The sequence below is a fragment of the Opisthorchis viverrini genome, assembly GCF_000715545.1.
Source record: "Opisthorchis viverrini unplaced genomic scaffold opera_v5_12, whole genome shotgun sequence".
NCBI lineage: Eukaryota > Metazoa > Platyhelminthes > Trematoda > Opisthorchiida > Opisthorchiidae > Opisthorchis > Opisthorchis viverrini.
In genome coordinates, this window is record NW_008751668.1 from 279,227 (window position 1) to 304,771 (window position 25,545).

Here is a 25,545-nt window from a genome sequence, read left to right on the forward strand (position 1 = left end):
CAAACTTTTATGAACTGGCATTGTTAAGGAACAAAAGGAAGACCAAGTTAATGCGAGAAATACATCTACTTAGTGGATATTGCCGGCGAAATTTCAGATACAAGCATTTTGTCTGGGATACAGAGAAGATTAGACACTACAATTAAAAAAGAAAAAGAAAAATAAAAGCTCTTCATAATGAAGTAGTAGTAATACACATATTAGTTCAAGGTGTTTGGCCCTCAAGAATGCTTCCCATGTAAGCAGGGCTGTCAGTGAGTTTTCAGTAACCTTATGAGTAGCGTAGTACGTCTTGAATATCGTATCTTGAATATCGTACCAAGTGAAACACGAAGCGGTCTTATGCCACGCATTCAGTTGCTTAAGAACATCACAGACGAGAGATTCAGTTCGGTTCCAGTTGAGTCTCCTTTCAAAACCAGACTGATAGGCAAATGAATATATTTGTTAGACTATACGTTCTTGCATATATAATAAGAAAACGGTGCAGCGTTCCGGGGGCATTTTATCGTACCTGAATTTACACTCAAAAAATTATTTGATGATTATTTTAAGAGGGTGCGTTCATGTCTTCCAGTTGAAAAAATCTGTCTAGAGTATAAACGGGATATCATCTGAAGCAGTTAAAAGACGCGCATAATAAGTCAGTAGTTTACTGAAAACGGCGGGAAGTCGGTACACATTGGACGGTGGGAGGTCAAACCTTCTGGATAACCGAATTACAGAAGCTTAGGCAATAAAAAGGTCTAAACCATTTTTCAGGAGGTCGGTGAAAACGTCGGATAATGAGTATAAGATGAATGGTATTTCTTCTTGGAAATGGTCGCTCAACATCAATCCCATCCGCATATTCTGTTGAAGAACAGTGTTCCTCAGCTTTCAAGGTGTATAAGTGATTGAAAATGTGATTTCAGCTGCCTATAAACTGTTTATAGTTTATCCCCATAAAAAGATATAAACAGTGTTTGAGTATCGTAACTGTTTGGCAGTCGCATAACCGGTTTGAGTTTATTTGTCTTTTGACAAAATTTCAAAAGATTACTCGCACATTTTTGTTAGGCTTTGAAGAATTCAGTTCCGTGTAGAAGAAAACGACAATGGTTTACTCAATTAGAACGTAGGTTTTATAGAAACTCAGGTTGGATCTAACAGATGAACCCGAAGAAGCCGAGCCGGTCCTTGATCGTCAAAGCATTTTCAGCAATCTTATAAGCAGTATATTCGTCAAGAAAAAAGCGGTGCATTCTGCCCACTACCTTTGGGCACAGTAGTCAGATCTTGAACATCATTGCGTAGTACTACCAAGAAATATCAAAATGTTGGATAGCCAGCGTATGCAACGTCTGGGTATCATCCTGATGGCGAGACAGTATTTGTCTATTGGAACGAACTTTGGGTTCCTACTGGTTGCTGTTTTCGTTCAGTCGTGTTAACCCTTGTTGGAGACGGCGATTGAAAGCTGTCAGGATGGAAGAAACAAATCAGATTACCCCAAAATTTTACCACCATCTATATGATTGTACTTTGAGCCTTCGGCAGTGAGCAATTCTCCCGAACGATAAATATTTCCATATTAATGTGGGCGTAAAATGTCAGACTCACAAAATTTCCATCCCATAGATACTCATCTGGACGAAAGAACGGGATCTGACGCTTAGTTTGTGTGAAGGAAAATTGCCGGCGAATGGATTATCGCTATTTGAAGAAGCGTTTTTGACTGCTCTAGCCCTGCCGGTATATTCTCCCGAAAGCCTGTCTTATACGTCTTTGCTCTCGTCTGATCAATGCGCTATCTACTGCCATATGAACGGTTAGAACGTCGAACCTTTTGAGCACACATTAACTATTGCCGAGAGATGACCGGGATCAGCGGTTTTATTGATTTAAGGTGCCAGGACCAGTTAGCACAGTGCGACTTGTCTTACTGTTTCCTAGATCTCTGTCTGAGATCGTGCTCACCTCAGCCAAACCTCAATTAATTCGAGATAATAGATGTTTCATTTGTATTCGATCAGACATCTCCAGACATACTACCAACTACGTGAACTTTCCCCAATTCAGTGTTAGAAGTACATGGAAGTTAGTAGAACTTTTTTAGGCCACAACTAACTGCAGGTATTTCAACAAACCCGAGAAAAATTCTTTACAACATTCATACTGCACTTCGTTTGGATATGCACATTCTACCATAGAGTCTAAGAATGTTATAGATGAAGAATGAAACTGAACTTTAGCTTAGTCTCTTGTCAATAACAAGTTTGCAGCTGGACGTTTTTTGCCCTATAACACGTCTTCGAACACGTTGACTGATTATTTCCCGATTAGTCTCATGACCTACATCAAACCAGGTATCCGTCTCGCAAGCAAACTCAGACTCGTATCCTTATTGCGCAAGCTGAGATTTTCACCAAGACGGATTGGTCTTGAGATAAATCGTCAAAATAAACAATGACTCACCGAAATCGATATCCCATGGACCAGGGAGAAAGAAACAGTTTGTTGCCCTACAAAGCACCCAGATGGTTCTCCGTATCCTTTGCCTTTAAACTTCTCGGTATAAAGTATTTTTTATTTTCGGCAAGGGCGTTTGACAAATTGCAAATCACCTTTAGGGACTCAAGTTGGTCCGTAAAATACATGGAAAGCAACAGCAGACGGTTACACCTCTGCTGGTAATAAAAATGTCTAACTTCCCTGGTTGTTCCGGTCTGACTGCAAAACGTTTTCGCATTTCGTTACAGAATTCGCGATTATGTGCAAGTTCGCTTCACCCATTTTATCACAGTGTACATTTATAACATCATTTTCTATCATGCGATCTTAACTTCCGCCTGACTGAAGCAAATTTTCCATTTAAATAGGTTCAGTTCTCCTTCTATTCCAATGGTGATAAAGACAAAACAGGCTTGTGTGGAATAGAAACGTCACCGTTCAGTCCCCTCTGAAGAAAAAATCCTTTGAGAACTTGAAATTTCGAGTTAGCACAAGGCACGTAATTCAGGTTCTCTCCAGGTTATTATGTACAAAGCGCTTGGTCGCGGAACTACAAGTCGGTTGCAGCGTAATTGAAAGCGGCGTCAGCAGCAGTGGAATGGCAGCTTTCAGGGCAGAAGTCAAAGAAACATGAATCTAATTGTGATTGTTTCAAGAATCCCCGCAAACATGAGAAAATTTTCCGGGGCCCAGTAACATCAAAGTCGTTAAAAATCAGACAGAGCCTTGAATGTCTTGGATTCACCTTTTGTTTCCTAAACGTATAGATACAACTTGCAAATAGTTGCGTGCACTTGTTCACAATGCCTAATAGACGAAAAAATCACTGCTTTTTCGTAACTGATTTTTACTGTCTTTTTCGGTTTAACCAAGACTAATTTTTGAACGATCTCAAACTACCTCTAATTTGACCCTAGGAATCATCGATAAACAGCCAGCACTTCACAGGATGGATGCAATGTTCAATCGTATTTCACTCTTCAAGAGATAGAATTCGAATTTCGAATTTCTGGCGCAACTATGACGCACATGCTAATTCAGCTGTTGGTAAAACTCGAAAAAAGTTATCTTATTGATCTTTGCGGTTTAGTTCTAGAGAGGAAGCTTGTAGCTGAAATTAAGTATTGCAGAGTATTTTGTCATTTTTCGGTATGATGATGAAACTCACATAACTGGAAACAAACCACTTCAGGTTTATTTAAACAGTGAGTTGATCTGCTCTATAAAAACTTGACTACGTGTTGTTACCTTCATGTGAGCAGCCAGAATTTGGGCGTGCACATGTGGTTTAGAAATCCAGATTTATGTGTTTAGTGGTTGCGACCTCGTGGGCTACCGATGATTTTACTACTCGTGACTAGTGAAAGTTTCTGGACGGTGCGCAGTAACATTTTCATTTGATTCATCGGCCTTATAGGTGAACAGCTCCATTCGTAGTACCACAATTTGTAACTCAATCACCAGGACGTCAGTAAATGCACTTCCGGAGAACGGTCGTTCTCAATGTATGGCTTAGCCTGATTTTTGTTACCACTTTACCGTTGCAAAAGATAATTTTTTCGCGAGCAGCAAATGAAACCAGTTTCACAACCTAAGTATTTGTTACCTGGAGTGAGGGAAACAGTGACCTAATCGTGGAATATTTATGGATTGGATTTAGTCCTTTCGGCCTCAAGATGATAAACCGTGATTCTGTTGACTAAAACATACTTTCTAAAACCGAATGCCAAAAGTTATCCCGATGCAATCTTGGCGTGCAGTGTTCGATCCCGATTTACTTGTCTTGATGATTTTTCCAGATCACAATGATCAGGACAATTTGGAGATGGCTTGCACAGCCAGACCCATCTGCTTTAAAGGCTTGTCTCAACGATACTGTCCTGGAAAGACATCAATGTAGATGTGCTCGGTTTCGGTAGTGTAGAGAAATGTTCCTTTGGGCTAGGGTATTAAGGTTCGCGTCAAGACTTATAACGGGCCCATTTACATGAACTGTCTTAACTTTATTTTCACTAGAGAAGTCGATTCGGCTGGTTCAAAGAATTTTTCCTTGTTTCTCTGAAACAGGCAACGAATTTTCGATGGAGAAAACAGATTTGATTCATCACGGCCGATTCATTAAGCTTGCCAGACAGGCTACTGGTATTTACGCATGTCTGCAAACGTATACAGTGCTGCCCCTCAGGAGTTTTTGGAGAGTCGTTCCCAAAAGAAGGGCAAATTCATGTATTCTTTCTATAACAGACGCTTCTTTAAGAAAAGGGTTCACACGGTGATGTTAATGGAAATATTTTGGACGTGCTCGGTATCAAGAATACAACTACAACTTCGGCCGCCAAGGGGTGTGAAGTGTAAAGTATAAATTTTACCTTTAAAATTTGGTTATCTTGGCACCATTTGATGCAGTTAAACAGATTTTCCGTTGCACTTCAGAGTGACTTCAGATTGTCACAGCAATCTTCCAGCTGAAAAACTGACTTGCAAAGGGAACATTGCAGGCTGTTTCCATATGAACAGAAAGGTTAGCATAACTTATCAAGACCATTTAAACGAACCATTACATATAATTGCATTACAGGATTCTTGGTCAAGAAGCCCAGACCAATCTTAAGCGTGTTCTCAGATAGCATGGTAGCGACCTGATTGATGTTACTAAAAAGCTGGGAGACGCGCAATTTTCAAGAAAAGATACTGATCTGGTTGACTGGTATTTTTCGAACAAAAAACTCTATCGGAATCCAAGTGTCACTCAGTAATGTTCGTGCTCTGCTTGTTACTTGCTGGGAAACTTGACTATGCTGCTCGATCGTCCAGAATATCAGCACACTAGGATTGTAACGTCAAGAGATAAGTGGCTGCATTCTGATATTGACGACGAGGTTACCAAAACAGTGCCTCAAATCTGTTCCAAACGACCGACCTGGATGCTCTTATAATGAAGGTGCTGGCCCCATAATACCGCGTGTTCTGCATAGCCCTTTTTAAAAACATTTATTATTTGATTTCACAACCCCAACTCCGTCTCCTGAATAAGTATTCGTCCCTCCTGTCCACAAACCTGTGTGCTTTTCCCAGTGATTTTATACTGATTTAGTAATACTGATTAATACTTTCTCTGCTGCATTGGTTCGTCGTTTAAACCCGTCTCCTAGTGTCCCTACCAATGATTTTATCCACTATGGTTGTCTTCTTACTTTTTCTGTTTTTTTTTTTAATGTCGTACGCGTTCACTTAACCTGATTGCGCTTGATAACAGTATATTCTGTAACAGAGCGTGTCCTGCTGGCCACTTGGTTGTTACGGGTGTTGCGATGGTATGGAAGGACTTCGCGGATGCTTAAGAAACTCAACTCATCAGTCAAATAAGGGGTTGGTTTTCTGTAACTTATTTTTTCTTTCTTCACGACTACTAAGTTTTTATTATCCTGTGGGTTGTGACGAACGCTGCTCCGAACTGACTTGTTCGTTAGAGACCCTGCGTACAAAAGCCGGTAGATTTTTCATCACAGCTCCCCCAATAACCTCAGAAAACTAAAGATACAGAGAAAAATCAAGTGGAGGCAAAGTGCTTGGGGAGACAGCCCGAAAGAGAGAGCAACAATCTAAGTGCACTATGCGTGAATACGCTGCTTGTCACTGGGAACTGTGATGTAGATTACGTTTAAGTGGGTGTGTGGTTTGCGAGAACGTTTATAAAAGAACTGATGCCAGAGTTCTTGCATCACTTAGCTTGGCGGGGATCGCGTTCAACATTAAGTGCCGTCACCTACCTGGTACACTGGATTACTTCTTAAGTCATTCGTGAAAATGACATAATCCGGCTGCTTTTGTAAGTTGCAAAAAGGACGAAGTTGCTTGGTTATTGGTCTGCTCACCGGGCTTGACAGTTGTATTGCAAACGTTTCACCACCAATCAAGGTGACCTTATCAGTACGGACGGGAGTGACGACATTGCCAACCACTTCAATTCGAGTATCAACGAAAAGTTTACAATCCAAAGAGTGGTGGACAAATCAACAACCACGCAGCACACCGGAGCTAAACCGTTAACAGAACTTTTGTTAATTCTTTGCACCGAAGGTTTTAGTGGGGCAGATCTTCTTTGGCTTTTTTAAATCTATTTCACTAATCGGGCCCATTTCACAGACCTAGGTGGCCAGGTCTCCACATCACTCCCGAGAAAAAACGGGTGCCCTCTAAAAGGCCGTTTATTTTCTCCGCCGATGCTTCCTGTTATTATTATCCTTATCAGTACGGGATTGAGTGACGACATTGCCAACCACTTCAATTCGAGTATCAACGAAAAGTTTACAATCCAAAGAGTGGTGGACAAATCAACAACCACGCAGCACACCGGAGCTAAACCGTTAACAGAACTTTTGTTAATTCTTTGCACCGAAGGTTTTAGTGGGGCAGATCTTCTTTGGCTTTTTTAAATCTATTTCACTAATCGGGCCCATTTCACAGACCTAGGTGGCCAGGTCTCCACATCACTCCCGAGAAAAAACGGGTGCCCTCTAAAAGGCCGTTTATTTTCTCCGCCGATGCTTCCTGTTATTATTATCGTCATTATAAGGCTTATCCAAGTTTTTAATGGGGTGTGAGCGAGCTGACATTTTTGCTTGACTGCACACGCGGTATGACATCAGCTATTTCAAACCTACAGGCTGTATTTAATGTACTCACGAGATGGACTCAGAAATTCGCCCTCACTGAGAGTGAAAAAACACCCAGTTCCTCATTCGACATATCCAATTGGCCTTTCTACTATTATTTGTTATCGTTATCAAAAGATTCCCTACAAAATAATACACTGGCATCATAAGTGATCCCCTCTCGTTGGCTTCACCCCCACAAAAGACTGGTAGTTTCCTCAGGATGTTGCATGTATTCCGCTAACGGATTTTGAGGTCTGTGGCACCAGGTGTCATCCCACGTCATATTTGCTGTTTCCATATTGGGCTTTCCAATCTACATGAGAAAGCCTGCGTGCCATCTGCGTCTTATTAACAAATGCAGGGATAATGAGGGATGTATCTGTCAACATTGTAGTCGAAAGGTGAAGTGACACATGCTGTAACTCCCACCCCTTTTCTATTTTTTCTACACTTCCACACCCGTCATGTAAGCTCGAATAGTTCCGTTTTTACATGAAAATGTCGGCGCCAGGACAAAAGTACCTTTGTAATGGAGAGTCTAGCTGGACTACTCCTGGCTGAAAAGGTTATTAACCAACTTGCGGCATGGTCCTTATTTCTCCCATGTTGCCACTGCTTCACCAACCGTGCTGTAATCTCGTACGCCAGGAGTTCATCTCCTGATGCATAAAGCTCTTCTTGGCTTCTCTGTTCTCTATAAAGAGGGTCAGAATACCTTAGATTTCCTCAAGGTGGGGTCGTTGTTGTTGCCGAAAGAAAGTGTTCATGAAATGAAAATCCCCTAACTATTCAGTATACCGGACAACAGGGCGAACTAGAGTAATCCATAGTGAGAATCTCAACCTAACTCGTGAAATTATAGGCTTAAAGCTCTCGTGCTCACCAATTTTCATTTACTTATTTTCTGAATGTGATCTTTTGCGTAGCGCCTCAAACGACTGTACTTGATACGGAAAGTAATACCAAACTAGTGAACTGATTTTCTGTAGCTCAGTCCGCCGGGATGAAAATAACTATTTCTCCAGATGAACTATATGAATAACACCTAAATGTTTTTTGCGTCATTTTTTCTTGAACTATGCGTAACTATATTGTGGTAGTAGGAATAAATATTTCTGCTCCCTAAAACAGAGTGTACACGTCTAAGAAAGCCACGGTTTAAAGCGGTACATAGGACGCGTCATCTTTTGGGCTCCGTAGAGTTGTGCATATCGCAGTAGTCCGCCGGACAAAGACCACTCACTCATTAACGGAGCGATCTTTGTTGGGGAAGGGCAATCTCGTTTAATAGCACCACCAGTCGGTAATGTGGGTGCCCTGATTCTTGATAACACTGAGACATCAGTTTGAGGTCAGTGCATTGGTACTGTAATTCTACTGCAAGTTCCCCGTAAAGAGACCACTTCAGTCGCCGACAGACATTGTTCGCATGAAAAAAATTAGTAAAACTTGCTCCTAGGAATGGCTTTATCAGCACCTTTGAACATAAAATGCAGTCAATTCCAACTGTATCATTCTTTGAAGTGTCCTTAAAACAGATTTTTCTCTCTGTTTCTGTCAACTGACACACTAAAGTTTAATCAAAGGTGCGATCAATGTTGGGAATACTTTGAAGGCGCATCATTTTCAGGCTCCACAAGTCCAACAGCTTGGTAGTCCTCTCTTGAATGTACGATGATCCCTTACCACAACAAACGTCATCTTTAAAAATTAATTTGGGAAATAGGAATCAGTTACCGAAGCTAGCGAATTGTCTCATTTATTACCAAGGGTATTAAAAATCGACCACTTGTATGTTACACCCGAGCATGACAAAATCACAGCCGTTTTCGATTCCGTACACAGCAAAAATATCTGTGTGTTTTGGTAGCGATATTCTGACAACTGATGGAGAATACAAGATATTACAAGGGTACCTTTTTTGAAAAAGTGCCAGCTATTTAGTTTACAAACTTTGGGTGATACCACAGAAAGTAGATTTCCCCTATTGATTTATTTCGTCAGCTAAGGGCAAATCGAGTGAATCTGAAAACGTTTATCCATACATATCTGTGTCGACATTTTTTCCCTTCTGACGCTCCACTGCTGATCTAAATCGGGCCGAAAATGCCTTCGGATAAGGGCGTGGCGCATCACATGTGTTGTACCTTTCTATCGCTATAGTCCATAGAACATTGTGGTTATAATTATGTCTGGTAGGTTCTACTTGGACTATTCTGTTCGTTAAGTTTAAAGCGTTGGTTGCCGTAGCCGGAAAACGTGTTTCTCTTTGCTTGAGTTCAGCAAATATAGGTGTCTTTAAAGCAAAGGTAGTGATACCCTTGGCAGATGAATCGTATCAATTTTGTCGTTGAAGTTGATTACGATGGCAGGTAGATAAGTTGGGTGATGCCGTTACTCATGTGGTTTTACAATCCATCAATGAGGGCATCCACGACCAGAAACTAATGGACTGACCGGGAGCATGGATCATGTTCAGCTAACAAGTGACAGCCTCTCAATACTTAGCTGTCGATGTTTTTGATATCCAATATCTATATATGAACAAATACACTATATATGTTACATGCAACTAGGCTTACTATAGAGAAATCGATTTACGAGTGTGCATGTCGAAGCATTCGTTGAAAAGAACATGGTTTTCACTTTGAGGCTATTAAAGGAGAGAGTGGAATTGAGATATAAAATATATTTAAAAAAAAACAAAAACGAGCAGTTTACAGGCTTTAGAAGCTCTAGGTTACTGAGTACGTGCCCGGAGTTGGTGTCTTGTTGTTCCGAACCGACATCCGAAGAAGTAACAGCATGCCCCTTTCTGTCCGAAGGCAGAATGTTCTTCTAAGCAGACTTCGCAATAGTAATCACGTTAACTGGACGGATGAACGACCCAAAGGTAGACCAAATATCCCCAGCTTCTAGCTGGAGTGCCTACGTGAAGGAGAAAGGGCGACAACAAGCAGCCGTTCGAACGGAACGTTCTGTAAAAATAGACTAACCTGTCTTTATGACGAAAGTGAAATGTTGCTCGTAAACCCTCATTCGACCCACTTTTTAATTCTGTGCCGATATTTCGTGCCAAAATGTGAATAAAACACCACCACTGATAAGCCCCTGAATTCGTGTATTTCGGATACGTGGTCTTTGGTCTCTATTCCTAGTGTTTTCTGTGATTTTTATACAGCTTTTACTTACCATACTAATAGGGTTTTCAAACTGAGGCTTTTCACAATATCGCTCTCTGTCTTTGTGCTAAGTCCGGGTCGGCGAAGCATGTCAGCAGCTCAAAAAAACAAGGACTTCATTGTTGTGCTCCAGGTCGAATACTTTTCCCCATATGGTTGACTACAGTTTGTGTATATCTATGACCGCTTGTGAAAATGCAGAGTCTTCTCCTGACAGTAGTTAGGCAGTAGACTCATGTTTTGAGTGAAAGCATTTGCCTAGTACTCTATTATATGCTAAACACGCTGTGTTCTAAACTAATATAGCATTGGATTTAGTAGACGACTGTCTGCCCGCATAGGTGAGAGTGTGTGGATTCAGGGTCACTCAAACCGAGCCGAAATAAAGCACTTGCATGTGTGCATGGAGCAGTGACAAATCGAACAAGGTGCTGGCAGGTATTTGACGGCTGACCACACGAAAACAATTGCAAACTAGCCATCTATCACGTAACAAGAAAGAGGTCATCAGTGCAGATCAGTTACATCAGACTCCGGAATAGTTTGTGTAGGGTCACGACTCTGTGGTAGACGCAGAATGCGTCATTCGTTATCGGAATGTCACTATGTCAGGCTGGTGCTGTGTATGCAGTATAGGGTGCACCCTGGTTTTGCATTTTAACGTGAGTTTTGCAGTCAGAACGTACAAATCGCTTACATTTGATCGACTTGAGTAACATGGATAGAAGTCTAAAAGTAACTTCTATTTGCAGGTTTTGGCAGAGTAACCTTCCAAGGCATCCATATATATAAGTCTAGCTTGATGATACTTTATTTGGTCCTGGTTACAAAACTGGCTGCTACCTGTCCGTTTAATGTAGGAGGCAAATCTAGCTGGGTGATGCTGAAACAGGGTAACAAAAACGGGTCTTTTATATCATGGTGTAATATAAGTTTATCACTTCAATCTAGAGACCCTTGACTAAGGATGTTTATCACCTAAGAAATAATAACTAAACTAATTGCAGTTAGTCATATGTACGTTGACGGTTACACGCATCTCAGAGGTATATACAGTAACGGCCTGGAAACCTTGCTTTAAAACGCATAGGAGAGTAAGGGACAGCGTCACACCAATCCGCTGAGTTTATTCAGTGACTCATTATCCTCTTAAATTGATGAAATATCAAACAGTGTAGGTTTGTGATGGAATGGTTGCAAGCTTCTTGCCATGCCTAACAAACAGATTAGCTTTCATAAGCCCAGTCCAGTAATCATCACCTCAAAGCGTTACAGCAAAATGAAAACAAGATATCCCTGAGTACAGAATATTGCAGTACACCGCAATGCAAGAGAATATAACGGAATACAAAGAAACAGTGACAAAAGACACACAGGCTTGGAGTGGCAAACCACATGAGCTTATATTAGGCAGCAAACGCCGTCTACAAACATTGATACCCACACTCGCAGATGGCACAACTAACGCGCAACGCAAAAACTTAAGTCAATTCAGGCTTCGAATCGGAGAGAGATGATGCATTCTACGGAAACAGACCAAAATTACCAGATTACCCAGCTCTTTCGACCAAATGACAAGAAATGAATTACGTAATCACATTTGCAGTTACGATGCAATCTATTCATTCGTAATATCTCAGCTGTTCTAAAGTACAGGGAGTGAGGCGACCTTGGGTAAAGATTGAGTTTAAGCTTAGTTATCTGTAGAAATATACCAGAAAGTCACCACAAGCTCTATTGCTTGAAACGTAAGAGCTAGCAAGACCCGAAGTATCCGGGAACCTACCTCATACAGGAAGGACAGACTTCTCAGTTTCATGAATCAAAATTTATCGAACGGATTATAATGCAAACCTACTGCACTCAGTTGGATGATGTATATAATCGTCCCTCTATCTTTGAGGGAATTTCCCCCTCTGCGGTGTCTGGAAAGTGGACCAGAATATCGACTTGCTCACGTGTCGAAGCAAGCCACCACTGGACACATAAACCCCAAGAATGCGAGGTTGTTGCCCAATTTATGATGTGCGTTGCAAAAAAAGCAGTTGTCCCAGAAAGGGATTTGCTAATTTATGTACAACAGATAATCTCAGGTTTGGGTCGAATCAATAACTGAACAAGGAGTACAGGTGCACAGACATCACCTTTTACCCGGGGATTATTTTGAACCACCGAGAAATACTGTTCCTTGCTACAGTTAAGTTGGAAGTGTAGAATATGTTGCTTACGATACTCAATATGCATAAACAGATACAGTATACTCCCTACTGCTGTCTATGGCTTTACGAATACAATTGAGTGTTGGTCGTTGGCTTGTTCGCTGAGCTGGGAAATTTGATTGCAAACGTTCCATCACCAGTCGAGGTGCCATCATCCGTGCGTTATTTGGGAGTGTAGTGGTGCGTAGCAGTGGGCTATTGGTTGTGCGTGCGTGCGTGCGTGGTTAGTGTGGTGACACGTAAAAGTAGATCAATCAACAAGGCCTGCTCACGTGTGCACTTTAATCGAAAATGCTTATCAACCGCTCGTGGTCAAACGGTGAGGTCTTAAAGCTACTAACGGGGGCAAACTCATGACACGTAAAAGTAGATCAACTGCGAAGGCCTGCTCACGTGTGCACTTTAATCGAAAATGCTTATCAACCGCTCGTGGTCAAACGGTGAGGTCTTAAAGCTACTAACGGGGGCAAACTCAATTGAGTTTTGTGAAACGCGCAATGCTCATCAGTCCCACTAAGGATGAAACAACTGTACGGTGCCTCTCGAATTTTCAGCCCTGCCCAGCTTCAGTTACATGACGAAATCTCAAATAAAGACTTTAATTGAGTGGAGCGAGGACTCAAGTAAAAGGACCAATAAGCAAGATGAAAATTCTGGAAGTGGGGTTTTTGCTGCTCCACAGTTTTGAGAATATAAGGCCAACCCAATGCAAGATGTCAGACGATCTAATACCAAGGAACACAGTAAGAATAGAAGATCTAGAGTTTTAGTTGTGACGTATTCATGTTTATATTATTCCACCATTTTCTACTGTTTCAATCAACAGGTTATGTTAACCCCGAATTTCGATGCCCTCCTGTCATTATTTTTGCTTTTATTTAGTCATTATTTTTGCACGTGGTTTATAGACTTCAGACGGCGCATTTGAGTGGGATTACTTACAAAAAGCGTTGCAAAAATTAGGTATATTACTCAAGACTCCTTAGGAAATCATAATAGAAAATGCAAGGAACTACTCTGCATTCCAACATACAGAGCCCGCGCAGCAGATTTCGGAGACAACAAGAAAGTTCTATTAGGTGACACAACTAAGACCCAGTTGGGGGTTGGAAATTACATCTTGAAGAATACAAGCTGTCAACTTGTACATCGAGACACATTTCTCATTTGGTTTTGACTAAGAATTTTATTTCGTTACATAGCGGCCTCCAGCGATTACACATTTGCATATCACACTTTCAGTGCACTGTTTTTCAAAGCAACAACCAGCAACTTCTCCAGGGAACATAATACAAACCGCATTCTGGAGATGAGGCTCGTCTTTAGGCGAGGACACTACAGTGAACACAAGACAGTAAAACGTTTTCGTGTAGAATCAAGGTTTTATAGGGTAAAATCGCTCGGAAACTGCACTACTCTGAATCCCTCGGGTGGTTCCTTCAAAATCCCACGACTTTCATACAGTATCCTGCAGTATCATGCGGCATGACGCACTAATCCAGTTGAATTCGCCCCTGAAGAGTGCATTTATCTCTAGAAACAAAGAATTTGTAATACACGTATTAAGTGTAAAATAGGTGGAAGATGGAATATTTATATACATTAAGAGTCTAGCGCTTCCTCCATTTGGTATGGACTTGTTAATGCTCTAACGGAACCCGAAAACTAGTTATACGAACGAGAAAACGGGGAGCACTAACAATGTCCGCTTGTTGAGTAAAATTATTACAATAGATATATATGCAAACAAGGGACTTGTCGTTTTGCAGGTACAGTTTGATAAATCCTGTTGTAAATCCGGATGCAGGTTTCGTGTCTTCTTCGCTGTTGTAACAGCCACACGTAGTCCTGGATATCCGTGACTGAAACGCCGTAAACATCCTGAGCGGCTCTGCTCCGAGCTGGGCGACGTGCGAAGCTCTGTTGAGTCGTGTCGTGTTGCTGTGCTGGCATCCTATTTGTAGGACGTTTGCGTGTGTGTGGGTGTCAGCACATGTCTTTTTGCTACCGTATCAGACGGTAGACAGTCGATATCGCATGTGTATTGTGGTTTGTACTATTAGGGAAAAAAGAACGAGGTCTTGGGCTGAAGGGCTTGACTGTGAGCTGTGTAGTCAAGTTAGTCACGATTGTAGCGTGATTTGTGAGTGCAAGGAAAAAAAATAGATCTCGTGACCCAGCGAGTGGCGGTGACCTGTACAATCATGTATGTGGCGAAAGGGTGGCTACAGACTCACCAGAATTGTAGCATCATTACAAGAAGATATAAGAGAGGTGCGGAAGTAAATGTCAAATACGAAAGAGTCAGTGACGCATCGACTTCGGACGACTTTTGTTCACAGTGGACAGCCACCTCGTCTGTGCGTGTGATGAATACAAATTAAGAATTTCCTGGTTCAACTTTTACGGTTAAATTGGGCTTAGTCATTTTAGTGCCGGAGGATCTGGTAAGCACCAAACCTAACAGAACGAAACTTGAAAATGGTCAGTGATAGTATGTCCACTCGAATGACCATGTTTGGTTCCTTTTTGCTTTTTGGTATTTTTTCAGTAGGTCGATAGGTGTAAACGCCTTTTGATGTCAAAACGGCCAACCAGATTGATCATTCATTCTAGTTTTTCACCTTTTCTCAAGACTTAGAAACCGATCAAACAGACAAGACGGCCTATTTTACAGTATGTTTAGGTTCCCCTGCGTCCTGAGCTATAAATATAGTAACGAAAACGTTATCTATAACTCTCAGTTGAACTGACAGCTACAGGAAATATATGAAGATTTTGCGTAAGCGACAACCATAAACACATCACCTGCTCCACAACGTGCCGAGAGGTCGTTTTTCTTGAAGATGCAGCAGCGTGAGCAGCGGCAAAAGTGTCACTTTTAGCAGCTGTCTTATACGCGGTATACTCACTCAGTTTTTCCAAGGATTATACGTAGGAGGGATCACCGGAAAACGCAGGCATATTGGTCCAGAACCGACTTGGTCGCACGTTTGCCATGTCAGTGCTAGCAAGATCTCATCGTTAACTTTAGCAAACTTATCGGGTTGAAGAAGTTCTACTCAATTTCGGGTATGATCAATGCGATCATTTTCCGACTGAAAGTTTCATGGCGGGTTGCTCCAAATGAATAGAACAGCGCGCCGTACAGTGACAGAGAATAAGGTATGTTAATCTTCGTAGGGAGCAAACACGCGGACAGATTGACCTCCTTGTTGTGGAAAACTTTCCAAACTTAAGTTTTGAAATTTCACCCTCAATGCAATGCGACTTTTATCTCTAATACGACTGAGTGTTCAGGAAGTCAAACAGTTTTGCCGGTGAGACATCCGTTCACTGTCAATCTTCAAAATGTGGCACTGTGTAGTGCCAAATTTGGCATTGGTAGATAAAAATTGAAATGGAGTCATCACACAACACAGCGGAAACGTTTGTGACGGCCAAGAAATCGATCAACATGCTGTTGCTTTAAACTGTTTCTGTGCATCATTACAATCAGTTCATACTGTTGTTAGGTCACCTGCACGTGGATGTTGTTTGGGCTAATCCATTAAACCAAACCAAACCCAGGCTATTACATCTGAACCAGATAGTGTATTTTCCGTACAATCCCACTGTAGCGGTCTTAACAGTAGGCTCAATGGTAGAATAGCCTATCTTGTTGCTTGGCAATCGGCTGACGCATACATTTGCTTCGTTTGGTAGAGATAATGCCAGGGGGCACACGGATTTTGCAAACCAGGAAGTATTTCCAGTAGGGTTGGGCTTTTTGGAAGGACTAAAACAAACAGATAGGAAAACTGTGTTTCCAAAATGAGTCTACTCGTGAGGTCATATGACTTGTTGAAGCCAATTCAGTGTTTCCTGAGAAAGTATTTCGTAAATTGTTCAGGCAACGAATAAGTTTTTTCAAACGTTTGCTTGCATGGTTTTTTGTGCCCAAACTCGTGCGATGTAGATCGATTCGTTTGGAGTTTGGAAGAATTTCTTTGAAAACATCACAAACGAGAGATTCAGCTGGGTTCCAGGTGAGTCTCTTAAAAAACCAAATTAGTTTGCAAATGAGTGTATTTCGCTAACTTTCTCTGTTCATTTTAATGGTAACACACCAACGTGATTTCTGTTGTCTGTTAAATTCGAGTGCAAAGGTAAAAAATTATCATGTGTCCTCACTGCGCCCAAAGCAGAAATAGTACCACTTGGTTTTTTGGGTAGGTTCTAGAGAACCTACCAAAATCTTGTACCATACCATTAAACCGTGAATAGGCGATGTCAGTCTTTATTATAAAACGGACAATCGTTTATCCTGGCAAAAAGTGCAGCTTCAGGAGATAGTAAATGTGAGTGATAGGATATGCTCGCTTTCCCTGCCGGGGACAGCCTATTGCGAAGTGTATTGAGCTAAATCATACTGTCGCCAATCATCCGAAGAAAGATAATGTGTACCTTGGATTTTCACTTATTGGAGTGAGGTGACTATGCGTGTGCACTTGAGAGGGAAAAAAGACCCCAATAGAAGTGGTCCCGTTTCGCTTATTTTAACGCAAATGCATTTGTCCTGACGTTAAACTAGCAAAGAATGCAACTGTGTGGGTTAGAACAAAGAGTCTTCTTGACCCATTGGGTTCTGACAGTGAAAAGACACACTGTGGTATACAAGTGTATTGGATAATCGCGCCGACCGCCACGATATCACAAATCAAGCAGACCCAGCTGACGTATTGTGCTATCGTAGCGGCTGGTAAGAATATTCAAAGTGCAAACAGTATGATTCTTACTGCCACTTCAACCCAGCAATAGTTTGAACCACTCTCGTTCAACAGACCTGCATCCTCTGAATCCAAAAACCGACCGATTTCCAGCAAGAAGGTAACGGTATTCATAGTCCCGAGATCCAATGGTTGGAAAACTATGCTGTGACATTACGTTGTTCTGATAATTTTAGCCCTAAAGAAGATTACCTGAGACGGCCGGGCAATAAATCTCGGCATGGTAACTTAATGTCATTCCGTGGTAATCTAACCGGACCAAGTGTTCTACACAACTCTCAATCTTTACGATTGTTCTCGGGCAGGATTTGGCGCGGGTATTCCCGTCCCCGTATTTATGATCGCACATAACATAACACATAACATAAGCAGGCAATTTTGATGGGTCCGGAATTATTTGTAAATTACTTCCACCATACAAAACATTGGCTATCGTGAGGCAAAATGATCTAAATATGAAAAACGCCCGGTGAAAAGCGAAAGATAAAGTAGCTTAGCAAACTTAGGAAATCATTTTGGCTAAGACAACATCTTGATAAGAACCTACACCTAATGCACATGAAAGAGCCTATTCGTTCCCAAAGGCTCAGCCTACGATAATCAAGGTGACAACATCTACCAAAAAGAACTCGTCTGGTTTGAAACGAAGGCAGAAAATTGAGAGATGAACGTTGTACCACTGAAAACTTAAATCTGCGGGAATTTTTCTCGCATTCGTTGATCTGTTGAAGACGTTTGGTCGGTTCTACAAGCTAGGCAGATTTTCTCATCGCCGAACTCACTAACTAATGGAATGCCGCACCAAATTCAATAAAGAAGAGTATGGGAGGAGACAGCTGAGTAGCGCACGCGACACACTGTTTTCACCTCATAGGCAGGCAAAGAAATGAACAGACAACTAAGACAGTCAAAGGTAGAAATGCTGAGTTTTCACACAACAGACAGGCTGCTGTTAAACGCGGTTCGACTGTTGCCCGAGCGACCTGAGGCATCTTGGCCACGCCTGATTGGCTCATAAACTCGTGATGTGATTGGCTGCTAAACAGCGACGTCGGTGTCAGTGCTGTCAGCACGGACTGTCACTTGACAGCACTAACGCATTCACTCATGTCAGATACGAACTAACAGGCATTCTGTTGTTCTTGCAGTGACGCCAATTCAGTTTGCTTGAGAGCCGAGTGAATCTCGTGCTAGAGCAACCTATTTCTATCCCGGAGTTGTTGGATATAGCTGAGTGCGGACTATGTGTGATATCATTTCAACATGGAAAATATTCCTGGAGTTCGACGTGATAACCGGTACTGAAAAATTCGGCGTAAGTTCCCGTCCTTTTACTTGTGCAATTTACAGCGTATGTCTCTCTACAGATGTTCGGGTCTAGTAATGTAAAAAAGCACATAAACATGAGTGGCTCATTTTCATTTTCCATCGGTGTGAATGAAAGATTCAAACGAACTTAGAATAAATATCTCGTGCAATATGTTGTCTAACTAAAGGTGGCGCTCGGGATCGTTTGCGTATCTACCCGTGATGTGGCCGTTTCCTCTCAATTATAGGACTGAATGGAACTCATCGTCACCCTACCACGAATCTGCTGTGTTTTAAAATCATCAGGTTTACACAGAATGAAAGAGTACGGATTGATTTTCAATTCTAATTACTGATAAGCCATAAAAATAATGAGGTTAATTAACTGTGAATGATGAATAATTCACTATCTGGAATATCCACACAAATAATTCCTGGAGGGGTCATAGCACTCTTCATGAGCTCGAGGAGCATCTTGGGCACCAAATTCCGTGATGTATTTGAATGGACTGTTCGCTAATTGGGTATGCAAATGAGTTGTAAATGCAAATTGCTTACAGTTGCGTGAACAGTGAAATTAAGGAATATAATTTCCGTGAATGAGTATATCTGACAAGCCTCGAGTCGGGATTAATAGATAAGAGTCTGTCTGATTTTTCCGTCACTTTTCAATTATTATCACTAGAATGTTAGAAGTAGAAAACTTCCATTGATATTAGTACAGAATCTGTGTACCTAGCTTCAATGCGATATGTGCATGACAACAGACTGTGCGTAGTGTGTGGTTCATCATTGTGCTTACGAGTAGGCCATTCATGGATCAGCACACAACATATCATGGGTTGTGCAGCTATAGCCTTCGTTTTACTAGCATTTCGATGACAGTCGATATTAAGAGCTCTTCGGTCTATCGTGATGCCAACCAAAGACGGCCTTGAGAGGTGGAGTGGCAAACATTAACTGTTCTTGTCTCTGCTCCTGGTGACTTTTGTATATAGTTAAGCTGGTGTGGTTGTTGCAAAATACCATGTGAGTGTGCCTTGACAGCTTACAGATATTTGAATTTGAGGAGACGAGAAGAATAGCCCGAAGACACGCAGTCACTCGTTTTTTGAGCACACATGTACATATATGTACCGGCTAGCCAAACTTAGTTGACGTTACTTTAACTTGTGAATCCATTTCAGAGAGAATCACAGTCGATTCTACTGGAGTATTCGTGTGCTCGTAACCGAGAAAACAAATAGTGATGTGTGAAGGTTTGTCACGCTTATTTGGAAATTTCCTCATGAAACATGAATATGTAGGATATTTTGCTCAAATTATTCGTAGACATGATTCGGGCCTACATCAACTGGTATCAAGAAGTAAATCATCAACCCGCGAAAACTAAAGTTACTCGATATGAAGAATAAATAAAAGAGGGTTGGGATACTGCCAGGTTGCCCAAGCCCAGACAGGGGAAGTCGAGAGACAGAGGTCGGGTTCGAACCACGGACCTTCCGGTCAGGAAATCCGCGCTCTATCCACTTGAGCAGTGTGACAGAGGTCGGTTCGAACCACGGACCTTCCGGTCAGGAAATCCGCGCTCTATCCACTTGAGCAGTGTCGCCCTCACTCAATATGTGTCAAACTTGTTACGGCCATCGTGAGCAGGTGATCATAACTTACAAGAATATCTCAAAGACGAATAGTCTGAATAGCCAATCGCAGTAATAAAAGCGATAAAGTGGCAGCAAGTGTTTTAATCGCTCTCTAACCCAGAAATTACAAGCTTTTTGTTCACTCACTTAGTGAATCCCGGTTCAAACTGAGCATGCTTTGACTGTATTATCTTCAACTTAGAGTTTTTCCCATTAGATCGCCAGGCACTCACCAAGTAGCATTTAGGCTTAATACCTCTGGTTTAGTGTGAACAGTGCTCACTGAAAGGCAACTTGCATTTGAATTAAAACATAGTTTTCTACTTTCGGCAACTTTAAAGGGTCTGAGTGTGTGTGTGCCTTGTTACATAATTTACGAGGCTCAATCTACACAGTATGTGACAAGACTGAAGGGTTGAGCAACGGTATGACACAAGTCATGCCACAGTTGGTGCAGACCAGTACAGAAGTCCGAGTTAGCTGAATGATGTCCTTTTTATTCACGCCCCAGATAAAGTGGATCGCGGACTCAAAACTACCATTTTTCCTTGAAAATGAGCGCTAGATTGTGGTAAACTTATGCGCATGTTCATAACTCAGAATGGGGCGTACTGACTTGAGTATTTATCCCTTTATGACCTGGGAATTTGTCATGACAACGGTCGCCTTGACTTCTCATTTAGCCTGCACAAATATGACAAGTTGAATAATGTACCCTATCGGTTTAACACCTGGCAAAGCTTCATTTCAGTAGCAGCAGCAGTTGATTAGTTGGACGCATCGACTAATGTTCAACCAAATAAGAAGAGCGACTTATCGCAGTATTCACCTCTCCGTTTGTATGGTTTTTGCTCGGTACTTCCACCGGAGCTTTACGATTTGTAATGTAAAGTTGGTGCTGAACCATGTATGCATGTTAATTCACATATTTTCAGATCAATTAGGCCTTTTCTAACCCAGTGAGCTGATTCTTTTCGATTGAATGGCCTATTCAACTTCGCTGATACCACTCTCCTCAGGAAAAATGTGAACTTTCCGAATGAGCAAAGTGTGACCATAACGTATTCTTCAGTCACAAAACACCGGCATCGCTTGTGTATAGGTGTGTCACCAGCAGCCTACAGCTACATTTTACATGGCGCAGAGACATGACAGTCGATGAAAAGAGGTATGCGATTGTTGTGATCACCGTCAAACCTGAGTCACGCTATGGCGAACAATGCTCAATATAGAAGACAACACCAATCGATTGGTGAGGCGTGGATACGCACCAACATTCAGACAAGCAGATTGTCCTTTAACAGAACCACTAATAAAATTCCAGGATTCAGAGGATACGTTGTCCAGAAAAGGACTTAAATTTGTCGTAATGGATAAATAGACAATATATATCGGAACAGGATTTTATTCGTTCCACCTCTCAAAAGGTTTATGAGGTTCTAATAATGGTACTGAGACGTGCAACTAACCTGCTACCACAAAACGTGACACGGGACGGAAACGCGCTAAGTTTTCATTCTGTGCACGTTTAGGAGGATCAAAATAGAAGTGCAAAATTTGCTTCCCTTATGAAGTCCCAAATGTCTCCACAAGAAAACATCTTATTAGAATTTTACTCGTCCCCAGCTGCTCAGAACTGGTTTGAGGTTAATCACTCTCGAAGAATATTCCTCATTAAAACTCGTTCTAGGAACAACAAGTCATCCAATTCACAGCAGTTCAGAAACCATTTACTTAGCTCAATTCGTCAATGCCTGATGCAATAATATCTACCCGAAAGAGCACTAATGATGTTTCTGCTGAAAATTCTTCGACAGACCACTATCGGTTTAGGCCATTTTGAAGTCATCAGTTGGGTGCAGTCCCCCCGCCCAAGCCTCCGTCAAACTTATGTTCTACTTGAATCCAAACTGTACGGAATTTCTCGAACTACACTCATTTGCAAGCCAAATCGCCACCAACGGCAGACTTAGCTGAATCCCAACTGAACCTCCGGTTTGCGATATCCTTCAACCAGATGTGCTTCACAAAGGCTTCCTTCCGTTTCACTGGGTACAGTACACCTTAGAGGATCACTACTAATAAGGTTGTTGAAAACTCTTGGACAACTCATGACCGATTCAAGTAGAACACAAAGGTGCTGGAAACTCAAGGAATCCGCCCAACGGAGGATGAAACAGACCGTGGAATGCCGAAGAGTCTTCAGCAACCTTAATGGTGGTGTAAATTTCCAACCGGATTAGCTGGATACTCCTGAGCTCCTGAAACTTGCCAAAGTTGTTATGCTTTAACACGCCTAAAGAAGACGAAAAGCGAAGTGATAACCAAGCCCGCGAAGTGGCGTGATTGGAATCAATTTGTGTACCTCAGAAGGAACGCCAATCTCCGATTGGTAACTGGCAGTTGCGTGATCCAACTGAGCACATAGCTAGCTTGCAATTGGTGTCCTCCAAATAATTCAGGTTGGGCATTTCTGTTGGAAGTTCGTACTGGTCAGGGACAGGCTGCCTGTTATACGTACGTTGAGCATCGACTCTAAATCTACCGCCTAAATTCCTTTCGTTTGGACTAAGTGGTCCAAACTGGCATTTATATCACCCGCCAGGATTATTGTATACGTCCTTCTTGCCGATCGAAGCAGTCTTGACAGATCTTGATAAGACCCGTCCTTCTCAGTCTCAGGACTGCAGTTTGTCGGGACGTATGTTGATAAAACAAATAAATACCATTTACCGCATCGACCTGTATCGATTTTACTTGAGTCAGATAAGCGCACAGCGTAAAGATGACTGTTTACTAGGATATAGTCCAGTAAGGCGATTTCAACCTTGACTTAATGCAACCTCAACACCATAGATACCACGAGGATTTACATTAGGACCATCGGATACGTAGGACATCTGGGCTCATCCTATGCGATTTGTGGTGCACGACCAAAGTGGGGCCATGTATGCGCGTTTCGGTGACACAAAAGACATCGGCAGATAGGAGAAGCAAGGTTTCAGCAAGAGGTGCCTGTTGACCACTTTGACATAGATTATGGATAATAAAAGCTGCAAGGTGGATCAGGTATTTGAGGTTAGCAAGTGTTTGTTTTGGTTTATTCTTCTGGGTTTCCTAGAGGGACTCTTCTAGGGACCAATGACTAACCCACTTGGCTGCAAGCAACTTGGCTGGTCCGAGGACAAAGGGAGTAGGGCGTAACCACCCAACTCCTAATTCGGCTGCGCAGCACCGGAGTCTTCGGTTTTAAGAGCATTTAGACTATATTGAGTAATGCACCAGCGCCAGTCCGCCGGAGGTCGGAATGTGTGGGTTTTAAGTCTGAGGTTTTCTAAATCGTCCCTCACCGAGGAAAGGTGGCATCGCTGCTTCCACAGATATGGACATGCCGGGTCACCTAAAGAAACAGTTAATTGCCTTCACACTCCTGTGGCAGACGATTTTTTCCAGTGTAGAACTCACTGACCTTTATCTGGTTACTCTCTACTGGTCTTCCTGGAATGGATAAAAATTAAGGTACTGAGTTCACATCATTTCAGTTCACAGACCATTGCAGCGCAGGATCCCAGCCACCCCGACAAGATGGCTGCATTAGGCGAGGCCTGAACGCTGCTGAAACCTTCAAAAAATGCGAGTCAGTGCTACACTATTTTTCAGTTTTCCAGCGCTGACGAACTGCAGGATTAAATTGCGATTAAATGTTTATGTACTTTTCACTGCCTGCAATCTAGGATGATTTCGTGGTTGTAAGATCGGTCACTTCCACTTTATCGCGGCTACCCCTTTCAAGATTCGTGCGCTTGGGTGGAGCTAACGGTCAAGCTTAAAGAGTTGCTATTTAGCCCATGGATTGTTATTTTTATTTGTAACCTTAGGAAAATACACATCTTGTACATAGACGGCATGCTTTGGAATTGATGTAGTGGCTTAGTGGGCAGGAAGGAGACAATAAAAACCAGTCCCGTGACTTGTATGTCGCTATGAGAAATAACCATGCTCAAAACCGTTTATCACATACCCCAGAGGTAGCCAGGATGCGGTGCTCCGTTTTTTGAAGAATCTAATGCAAAGTTACTGTGTCACCTATGCCGCTTTATTGTTTATGAATCTTGCTGGTAGCATATAGCACGTTTTCGTCCGAAATGGCCGTTAGCGTCAGGATTTAGTTAGGTCCTTGGTGATGGACTACGAGTGAATCGGCTAACCGACTGACTTATACTGTTCTCAGTATGCGCCTATTTAGTCCTTACCAAGGGTATTGAGTGAACCCCCTGAAGATGCAAGGTTTCCTGCAGCAACATGTGTACCCCAGAGCAGTGTCCTCTACTGTGAGCAGTCACTCCCGAAAATTGTGTCACGACCGATCTGTCGCTCGCGGTGTTGTGAGGAATCTTTCTTGTCTGAAAAGCGATGGAGAATGTACAAGACTGGTGCACAGTATTACAGCTTAGAATACTACTATAAAACTTCAACAAGGGCCCCTTTGTATCGTCTACGTGACCGATCCCACATAAAGCGAGTAGGGTTCTTAGTTATTCTGTGCACTGGTAGAATGCCCTTGTTTGTTTTAGTCCACGGCTCTAGCTTCAAGTCTCTTCCGAGCGATGTGTACCCGTTGCAAACCGCCACTGATTTCTTCCACGTTATTCTGCATGTTTGTACATGTTTTTGTGGCGTCGTATTTACGGCTGCGAATGCGCTACCAAACCATCATCATCTGAGAATACAAACAAGTGAAAGGTAGGCGCAATGACGGCTGCTGCGTCCATAGCACACCAGTGGAATCTCTTGCTATCATTAGGTATGGGAGCCATTGGGCTTTCTACCAGCATTTTACATGAAAACAGCACATCAACTTACATTTGTTGGTTCTGAACGACTAACCAGCAGGGGTTGCTTTCTCCAGGCCTTGGGCACTGCACTGACACACGTATGTCATCGTGTTCAACCCACGGGCGTTGTCAATTTTGGTTTGACAATAGGTCGTACCAACTAAAGGTTTGTAGCGTTTTTTTCCACACAACATTTATACATTGACTAACTCTATTAGGGAAGAAAATGGAACAAAGACACCATGTTGAAGTGTACACAGGTAGGCGGCAAATAAACAACAGAGGAAAACGTCATTCTTGTAATGGGTAGCTTTTCGACTCCCATGAACATTAATTTACCGCAAAAACTAGTGACAGCTTGTTCGTTTTTAACCTTAAGCATGGAAGTCGACATGAACTTTCATTATGGAGAAACCAACTAAAATCCATCATTCTATT

General features: G+C 42.1%; 1 protein-coding gene across 1 annotated transcript in view; it reads left to right on the top strand.

The window, feature by feature from the left end:
- Positions 1 to 18,430: 18,430 nt before the first annotated feature.
- Positions 18,431 to 25,545, top strand: part of T265_01114 (hypothetical protein) — a gene marked incomplete at both ends in the record, with an annotated part of 56,437 nt that continues 49,322 nt past the window's right edge. Inside the window, one exon of the mRNA XM_009165075.1 lies at positions 18,431 to 18,636. Coding sequence (XP_009163339.1) covers positions 18,565 to 18,636 — 72 coding nt within the window. The remainder of the gene's footprint in view (positions 18,637 to 25,545) is intronic.